Source organism: Stigmatopora nigra, chromosome 20 (genome assembly GCF_051989575.1).
Source record: "Stigmatopora nigra isolate UIUO_SnigA chromosome 20, RoL_Snig_1.1, whole genome shotgun sequence".
Classification (NCBI taxonomy): domain Eukaryota; kingdom Metazoa; phylum Chordata; class Actinopteri; order Syngnathiformes; family Syngnathidae; genus Stigmatopora; species Stigmatopora nigra.
This window is the reverse complement of record NC_135527.1, coordinates 5646756-5657440: the sequence shown is the minus strand read 5'-3', so window position 1 is coordinate 5657440 and position 10685 is coordinate 5646756. Positions and strand designations below refer to the sequence as shown.

Sequence of the window (10685 nt, the reverse complement as noted above, 5' to 3'; positions counted from 1 at the left end):
TTTTCCATATATAAGGCGCACTGGATTATAAGGCGCCCTGTTTATTTTTGGAGAAAAATATAAGTCTTAAGTGCGCCTTATAGTCGTGAAAATAGTTTTTTTTAGGATTTTTTTTCTGCGTGGAGGCCACTATTGGTTGAAGTATTATTGTTTATTCAATATATTTTTTTGCATTTATTAGTGTCAGTACAGATTTTGTTGTTTTCCAGCCTTATTCTATTTCAAACTTGACTGTAGAAGCTAAATACCATATTTTTCATATATAAGACGCACCACATAACCCTAACCCTAACCCTAACCCTAACCCTAACCCATAAGGCGCATGGCATTATAAGGCGCAGCCTCAATGAATGGCACATTTTAGTTTTTTCCCATATATAAGGCGCACTGGATTATAAGGCGCCCTGTCTATTTTGGAGAAAAATCTAAGACCTAAGTGCGCCTTATAGTCGTGAAAATACGGTACCTTTTTATTTTGGGTTGTAATACAGCGGGAATTAACCAATTACAGACCATTTTTGGTTGGCTGTACATGTCAAAATGTTCCTCTTTTTACATCAATCTATAGGAGAGAGGAAGGGTCGGCGTGATCTTCAACGTGGGAACAGACGACATCGTTATCGAGGAGAGCGCGGTGATGGTGAGCGACGGCAAGTACCACGTGGTGCGCTTCACGCGCAGTGGTGGCAATGCGACGCTACAGGTGGACAACCAGCCCGTCATCGAGCGCTTCCCCTCAGGTAGGAATTGAGCCAATCATGTGGGCTCTTCTCAAAAGATAACAGCTGACTCATTCATTTCCGAGAAACACAGTAGTGGGAGAAATAATGGCGCCAAATTATGCGTTGTCCAAATATCAGTTGAGTTGAAAGTAAGGCCGAATGTAGCTACCTATTTTAGCTATTCTTGATAACTATATTTTCTGTTATTTAAGGTGCAACTAAAACTATTTTCATAAAAGTGCGCTGTATTATCTGATGTCTTTATATAATAATTAATATAAGTTAATCACTGTATGAAATTCCCTTTAGCACAGCTCCATTTAGTGGATGTATCGCACAATACTTGACCACTACTACCATTACTGCTTCTACAGCTCCATCTAGTTAATGTATAACACAACACATTATTAATAATTCTATTCCAACCATAACACCTCCATCTAGGTGATGTGTAACTCATCCCCTATTACTACAACAGCTCCATCTAGTGGAAGTAAAACACATCCCCTACTACCACTACAGCTCCATTTAGTTGATGTAGAGCACAACACATAACCCCTACTACTACTACAGTTCAATTCGTGGATGTATAACACATCCCCACTACTACTACTACCGCTCCATCTTGTTGATCCACAACACATCCCCGACTACTACTACAGCTCTGTCTAGTGGATGTATAACACATCCCCGACTACTACTACAGCTCCATCTAGTTGATGTATGACACATTCCTGCTACTACTACAGCTCCATGTAGTGGATGTGTAACACATCCCCTACTACTACTACAGCTCCATTTAGTTGATGTAGAGCACAACACATAACCCCTACTACTACTACTACTACTACAGCTCCGTCTAGTGGATATATCCCTCAACACTTAACCACTACTAATATTACTGCTACTACCGCTTCATCAAATGGACATATAACACAACCCCTACTACTACTACAGTTCCAGCTAGTGGATTTATCACAGAACCCTTAACCACTACTAATATTACTACTACTACAGCTCCATTGAGTTTATGTATAACACCATCCTTACCACCACTACTACTACTACTACAGATTGAATACCACCACTATCACTACCACTACTACTACTACTACAGATTGAATACCACCACTATCACTACCACTACTACTACTACTACAGATTGAATACCACCACTATCACTACCACTACTACTACTACTACAGATTGAATACCACCACTATCACTACCACTACTACTACTACTACAGATTGAATACCACCACTATCACTACCACTACTACTACTACAGCTTGATTACCACCACTATCACTACCACTACTACTACTACTACTACAGCTTGATTACTACCACTATCACTACCACTACTACTACTACTACTGCATTTTATAATCCAGTGCACCTTTTAATGCCCAAAATAATGTAATTTAATGACATAAACTAACTGAGAAACCGACTATAATTTAAGATACATAATTCTGTATATTTTTGTAGTTAATATAGTAGTGTTGAATCAATAATTATATATGTATGAGTTTATGACTTTTCTTTATTATTACAGGTTTTGTTATTCATTTCGGCTAATTGCGTGGCAAAGTTTGTCATAAAACGACAGAATAATTGTTTAAAAAGCATATATTCTATAAATGTTCACTCCCTATATTTGCAAAAACCCATTTTTTTCAATTAAATATCATTTTTTGATGAAATGTGATAATTAGATCAACTTTCTCGTTAACTTCAGCTGTCATCCCAGCTAATGAGTGACAGTTGAAACAGTCCACCCGGAAAACTTTGCATAAATTGACATCAGCAAAAGTGCACTTTATTCAAACTTGATGCTTTTAACACAGCTACGCTGTTAAAAAAAATGATGAGTCACTATAAGCGTTCCTGTTTTACCCTATATTCGCTTAAAACGCTATTTTCAGAGCACGCTACATTTCTCTCACTACTGTGTTGAGGGTTGTATGGTTGCTTAAAGGAAGACATTGCGGGTTCCAATCTAGTCCATCGAGATTCCTACAAAAAAAACCTTGAACCCGGAAAAAAACTGGGGTATTTTTGGTTGTTTTTGTCAATTAATTGTTACTATTTCCCCTAATCTTAGCCTGAAAACATCTGTGAGTGTTAGGGAAAGTTTCATGTTATTGAGATAGCGTTCTACTTCTGGGATTTGTTGTTGGTTACTGTATTTTCTCGCATATAAGCGGTATTTGCAACTAAATGATGTTTAAATCAAGGGTGCGGCTTATGTATGCATCAATTATTTTTAAAAAATCATGAAGCCATGTTTTTTAATTGCTAAAAATATACTAACTATCGTATTTTCTCACATATAAGCCGTATTTGTTCGTATCATCTCAAAGCCATTTTTTCAAATGCTAAAAATACACCAACTACTGTATTTTCTCGCATATAAGCCATATTTGACAGCCATTTATCTAAAAAAAACTGCTCAAAATATACCAACTACAGCATTTTCTCACATATAAGCCATATTTGTACTGATCCATCTTAAATAATGTTTTTAATTGCTAAAAATATACCAACTACCGTATTTTCTTGCATATAAACCGTATTTGTAACAAAAAAATGATGTTTTAGTCAAGGGTGCGGCTTATATATGCACAAATTATTTTAAAAAAATCACAAATCCAGTATTTTTAAATTGCTAAAAATATACAAACTACTGTATTTTCTCGCGTATAAGCCGTATTTTTATGTATCCATCTCAAAGCCATTTTTAATTTCTAAAAATATACCAAATACTGTATTTTCTCACATATAAGCCGTATTTGAAAGCCATTTTTAAAACAATTACTAAAAATATACCAACTACTGTATTTTCTCACATATAAGCCATATTTGTACTTATCCATCTTAAATTAAAAAAATAATTGCTAAACATATACCAACTACCGTTTTTCTCACATATAAGCCTTATTTGAAAGCCATTTTTAAAAACAATTACTAACAATATACCAACTACTGTATTTTCTCGCATATAAGCCGTATTTTTACTTATCCATCTTAAATCCATTTTGTTTAATTGCAAAAAATATACCAACTACCGTATTTTCTCTCATATAAGCCGTATTTGTAACTATTTTTTTTTGTCTAAACCAAGGTTGTGGGTTCTATATCCACAAATTAGACTTGACATGTACAAATTACTGCAAGGTGACATATTAAACGTCATATCGCAAGACAATCCACCTGATACAGTCATTTATTTCCAAATAGAGAAAACATAAACAGATAAAACTCAAAACAATACTTATTTTGACGTCTATGAATAAAAATAAATAAATAAATAAACTGTATCTCACATAAAACATGAAAAAAACTCCCCATTTCCCACTCAGGGTGCCGTCATCTTACCTAGCGATGACAAACTAGACCACTACGGACAGATTTCCTGGTTGTACTGGTCACATGACTTCCTTTTTGAATTGCCTATGTATAGGCAATCCATCAGACAATATTTTCGATTCTTAAAGTATCTCAGAAATACCACATACGATGATTTTTCTTAAGATTTTCTCTTCAAAATAACACATTTGTACTCCCTATCAAAACTACAAATATGGAGGTGAAAATTTTGAATCAGGGTGCGACTTATATGCGAGAAAATACGGTGATAAATGGTATTTTCGTTGTTATTTGGTTACACTCCTCTTTTGGCAAGTTTGAAGGGACAGGGCGTTTCTCTCATTAACACCCCAATCTATTTTCAGAATGTTGCTTGAGAAGCAGCATTCAGGGAGCTAACACCTCAAACTGGGGGGGTTGGGGGGGTCGAGGCGTTAAGGGGGCGGATCAGATGAGTGGCAGATGAAGGCCCGTTTCCCTCGCCGAGCCGGAAAATGCCTGCAGACGGAAAACGAATGAAACAATTTCCTATGACCCACATCCAATCATTTGATTCTGGAACAAAGTGGAACAAAACACTCCATGCCAACATTTTTGGAAGCGCTAGCTCTAGTGCAAGGGTGTCAGACTCGGGTTGGTTGGCGGGACGCTTTAACGTCAACTTGATTTCACTTAGGCCATTTTAGATATATATTTAGATTTTTTTATAAATGGATTAAAAGGACTGGATTAAAATCCCTGAATATTCAGTTTTTTATGGATCTAAAACAATGTTTATTTTAGCTTTTTTTAAATATATTTTTAGATTTTACAAATTTGTTTTTGAACTAAAACTACAGAAAAAAACAGATTTAAAAATTACAATGATTGATTTAAATGGAGCAAAATCTGGAAATTTAATATACATCTATACTCTTCATTTTAATTTCATCCTAAAACAGAAAGTCGGCACTCTTGATTTACTTTCCCGAGCCACACAAAATGATGCTGTGGGCCAGATTTGGCCCCCGGGCCGCCACTTTGACACACCCTGATTTCACGTGGGCCGGAACATTTTAGATATAATATTTAGATTTTTTAAATTATAAATGGATTAAAAGAACTGGATTAAAAGCCCTGAATATTCAGGTTTTTATAGATCTAAAACAATGTTTATTTTAGCTTTTTTTAAATATATTTTTAGATTTTACAAAATGATTTTTGAACTAAAAACTGAAGAAATGGATTAAAAACATTACAATTATTGATTTAAATGGGGGGAAATCTGGAAATTTAATATACATCTATACTCTTCATTTTAATTTCATCCTAAAACAGAAAGTTGGCACTCATGATTTACTTTCCCGGGCCACACAAAATGATCCGGCGGGACAGATTTGGTCCCCCGGCCGCCACTTTGGCACCTGTGGTCTATTGCAAGGGTGTCAGACTCGGGTTGGTTCGCGGGCTGCTTAAAAATCAACTTGATTTCACGTGGGCCGGACCTTTTTAAATGTAATATTTGGATTTCTTTATTTTTATAAATGAATTAAAAGAACTGGATCAAAAGCCCTGAATATTCTGTTTTTTATAGATTTAAAACAATGTCTCTTTTAGATTTTTTAAAAGATGTTTTCAGATGTTACTAAATAATTTTTGCACTAAAAACTGAAAAAAATGATTTAAAAAATGACAATTATTGATAAATGGGGGGAAATCAGGAAATGTAATATACACCTATACTCTTCATTTTAATTTGATCCAAAAAATAAAAACTCGGCACTCATGACTGACTTTACCGGGCCACACAAAATGATGCGGCGTGCCAGATTTGGCCCCCAGACCGCCACTTTGACACATATTCATTTTTTTTGTTTCAGCTTGTCCTTTTCCCCTTGTGAACCATTTTCAGAATGAATCATGAATATCATGATACCAAGGTTATAAGCTTGTTTGTAGAACTTCTACGAGAAATCTACCATCTGAATTTCATGTTACAGGACCCCAACTGACACTTATGTTGGCCGCCTAGAGCGATGGTACAATTTACAGCCATATTCCGGCGCAGAAAACTAAGGGGCAGGGCCAAGGGCGTACTGATTAACCAGCGCAAATCCAGATTTTTCTAGACTTTCCCGATCTTGCCAATGATTCCAGCTCGTAAATTCCTCCCTAAAAAGGTATCGGCACTCATCCACGGGGGCGCTCACGCTCTCGGAAAGGAGCCAATCGTATATCAAGTAGCTCTGCAGGCATCCAGGTGTCCTTGTGCAGGACACCCATATCGGAAATCCATCAAAAAGGGCGGAGATTACATTGTATAGCCTATTGGCCGACAGCCATCCGGTACTTTCCCCTTTTTGCTTGTCCTTGATTCATTTTTGGGAAATTTAAAATTCCTTTCATCGGCGTGGTAGGAAGACAGCCAAGGTTTTGGCGGCGTTCCATCTCAGCGTGAAGAAGTCAAATGCAACAAATAGACTAACGTATTTTCACTACTACAAGGCGCACTTAAAAGTCTTAAATTTTCCCCAAAATAGACAGTGCGTCTTATACTACAGTGCGCCTTATAATACAGTGCGCCTTATAATACAGTGTGCCTTATAATACAGTCCGCCTTGTAATACAGTGCACCTTGTAATACAGTGCGCCTTGTAATACAGTGCGCCTTATGATACACTGCGCCGTATGAAACAGTGCGCCTTATGATACAGTGCGCCTTATGATACAGTGCGCCTTATGATACAGTGCGCCTTGTCAGACAGTGCGCCTTATCAGACAGTGCGCCCTATCATACAGTGCGCCTTGTAATACAGTGCGCCTTATACTACAGTGCGCCTTGTACTACAGTGCGCCTTGTAATACAGTGCGCCTTCTAATACAGTGCGCCTTGTAGTACAGTGCGCCTTGTAGTACAGTGTGCCTTGTAGTACAGTGCGCCTTGTAGTACAGTGCACCTTGGAATACAGTGCGCCTTATGATACAGTGCACCTTATAATACAGTGTGCCTTATAATACAGTGCGCCTTATGATACAGTGTGCCTTGTGATACAGTGTGCCTTATACTACAGTGCGCCTTATACTACAGTGCGCCTTGTAATACAGTGCGCCTTATAATACAGTGCGCCTCATAATACAGTGTGCTTTATAATACAGTGCGCCTTGTAATACAGTGCGCCTTATAATACAGTGCACCTTATAATACAGTGAGCCTTATATATGGAAAAAATGTCATTCATTGAGCGTGCGCCTTATAATGCGGTGCGCCTTATAGTGGTGAAAATACGGTAGCTCTGCAGGCATCCAGGTGTCCTTGTGCAGGACACCCACATCGGAAATCCATCAAACAGGGTGGAGATTACATTGTAACCTATTGGCCGGCAGCCATCCGCCACTTTCCCTTTTTTTTTTTGCTGTCAAAGCGGCCTTACTCCTTGTCCTTGATTCATTTTTGGGGGGGAAATTTAAAATTCCTTTTCATTGGCGTAGCAGGGAAGACAGCCAAGGTTTTTTCGTGGCGTTCCGTCTCAGCGTGAAGAAGTCAAATGCTACAAATAAACTAAATGATTCGGGAGCACGGGAAATGTGACTTTCTGGGCTCTAAAAGGGATAAAAAGGTTTAGAGGCAAGAAGCTTTTTTTGGTACAGCGTAAACACTCCACCCACTCCTGCGTTCCTTAAATGTACGCTTCTCCTTAATGTGCTCGTCTTTCAAGCTCTTGAGCCTGCTGTGAGTTTGATTTTCTTTCTGAAACTGGGTCGGCGCCACCTTTCATTTTGTTGCGCTCTAAACCGGCACCCCCGCATCTTATTTTATTTGACCAAACGCTATCGTTTCTCACACCGCGACTCACCGCCAGTGTCTCAACCACAAGGCTAGTAAATTGGAGATAAAGTTCCACTAGGCCTTAGAACATGTGTCAAAGTGGTGGCCCAAGGGCCAAATTTGGCCCATTGCATCATTTTGTGTGGCCCGGGAAAGTAAATAATGAGTGCTGACTTTCTGTTTTAGGATCAAATTGAATTGAAGAGTATAGATGTACATTAAATTTCCTGATTTTCCTCCATTTAAATCAATCATTGTAATTTTTAAATCTGTTTTTTTCTGTGTTTTTAGTTAAAAAATTGATTTTGTGAAATCTAAAAATATTTTTTTTAAAAAGCTAAAATAAACATTGTTTTAGATTTATAAAAACATTGAATGTTTTGGGCTTTTAATCAATTTATTAAAAATAATTCTAAATATTATATCTAAAATGGTCCAGCCAAATTAAAATGAAGATTATTGATTTATATTAAATTTCCTGATTTTTTTCCCCCTTTTAAATAATTTTAATCAATTTTTGTCTAAGTTTTTAGTTCTAAAATCATTTTGTAAAATCTAAAAATATATTTAAAAAACCCTAAAATAAACATTGTTTTAGATCTAGAAAGAATTGAATATTAAGGGCTTTTAATCCAGTTCTTTTAATCCATTTATTTAAAAAATCTAAATATTATATCTAAAATGATCCAGCCAAATTAAAATGAAGAGTATAGATGTATATTAAATTTCTTGATGTTCTCCCTTTTAAATCAATAATTGCTATTTTTCATCCATATTTTCATTGTTTTTAGTTCAAAAATCATTTTGTAAAATCTAAAAATATACATAAAAAAGCTAAAATAAACATAGTTTTAGATCTATAAAAAACTGCAATAGCAAAGAATATTTTGACGGAAAAAAAATGTCTTCCGTCTTAAAAAGAAACCTTTTGTTTTGACTTTTTAACCTGCTGAATGCTTTTAGGCTACTTTTATCAAGACAAGTATATCCTAAGGGTAGCTTGCTCCTCCCATTTTTGTAGTAAGGGTTATGTGTTGTGTTCTGCATCAACTAAATGGAGCTGTAGTAGTAGTATGGGATGTGTTATGCTTCAACTAGACAGAGCTTTAGCAGTAGTAGGGGATGTGTTATACATCCACTAGATCGAACTGTAGTAGCAGTAATATTAGTAGTGGTAAAGGGTTGTGTGATATATCCACTAGATGGAGCTGTAGTAGTAGTAGGGGTTATGTTTTGTGTTCTGCATCAACTAAATGGAGCTGTAGTAGTAGTATGGGATGTTATACATCAACTAGATTCAGCTGTAGTAGTAGTAGTAGTAGTCAGGGATATTTTATACATCCACTAGACGGAGCTGTAGCATTAGTAGGGGTTGTGTGTTGTGTTACATCAATAAAATGGAGCTGTAGTAGTAGTTAGTGTATGTGTTATAGATCAACTAGACAGAGCTGTAGTAGTAGTCGGGAATGTGTTATGGATCAATTATATGGAGCTGTAGTAGTAGTAGGGATTATGTGTTTTACATCATAATTTAGCACCATAAAATGATGTTAGGTTTAATAATGTTAGGTTTAATAATGTTTCTAAAATGGCATTCAACGTTAAGCTAGTTGTTAGCATGACTCATTAACGCTGATAATAACACCATTGTTGTTTTCATTCGTATCGGGAATAACCATAATAACAAATAGCAATAGCAAAGAATATTGTGACCTAAAAAAGTACATATCTACTTTTATCAAGACAAGTAAATCCTCAGGGTGGTTTGCTCCTCCCATTTCTGGTTGATGGATCGCTAGCTCATAATGAAAAGAGCAAGAAGTGCATAAAATGGCCAATGTCTGCCTTTTGGCTATTGAATACACACTTTAGCCATGGCTAGATTTGTGCACTGTGGCAAGGATAAACACGCTCCCCGAGGTTGACACACATCATGTCGCCCTGGCTATCACAAGATGTTTCACTTCTTGACGCGTAGAGGCTATTTTGGCTGTCATCCTCCTTTCTGTCACTTCAAATAATCGCCTCAGAGCATTCTTCAAAATATTTTGGATTAAAGTGCAGGTTACAACGCGTTGCAGGGGAAGAAAAAACCTTGCCAAGGATAACCGGTGTACATTTTTCTTCCCTCTGGGAACTGGTACAACTCTTAGATTGTAGTCTAGGAGACGAGATGAATCCCAAAAGTGACTCCCTGAGAGCACAATATATCGAGATGGGCTCAAGGCTGCCATAACGTCCCATCGAGGGATTGGTCGGCGGGTCAGAGGAGTCCGGAGGGAAGGCAAATTCAACCGAACTTTTCCGTTAGATTGACGCGAGTACTTATTCTTTATGTTGCACTCAATGTGGGTCTTTCGAGTCGGGTGTTCCATGAGGACCTAAAAGGACTCTGATAAGATCGGAAGAAACCAAATAGGTGTGTCAAAGTGGTGGCCAGGGGGGGGGGGCAAATCTGGCACGGCGTATCATTTTGTGTGGCCCGGGAAATTCAATCATGAGTGCTGGCTTTCTGTTTTTTGGATGAAATTGAAATGAAGAGTATAGATGTATTTTACATTTATGGATTTTTGCCCCTTTTAAATCAATAATTGTCATTTTTTAATCATTTTTTTCTGTGTTTTTAGTTCAAGAATCATTTTGTAAAATCTCAAAATATATATATAAAAAAACTAATATAAACATTGTTTTAGATCTATAAAAAAACGGAATATCCAGGGCTTTATTTCCAGTTGTTTTAATCCATTTATTTTTAAAAAACTAATTATATCTAAAATGGTCCGA

The 10685-nt window shown here is 36.8% G+C and overlaps 1 protein-coding gene across 12 annotated transcripts in view; it reads left to right on the top strand.

Annotated features, from left to right (window-relative positions):
- Nucleotides 1–10685, top strand: part of nrxn2b (neurexin 2b) — a 369603-nt gene that overhangs the window by 340453 nt on the left and 18465 nt on the right. For all 12 annotated transcript variants that reach the window (XM_077741584.1, XM_077741583.1, XM_077741586.1 and 9 more), the window contains one exon: nt 569–740. In XM_077741584.1, the coding sequence (XP_077597710.1) occupies nt 569–740 (172 nt within the window). The remainder of the gene's footprint in view (nt 1–568; nt 741–10685) is intronic.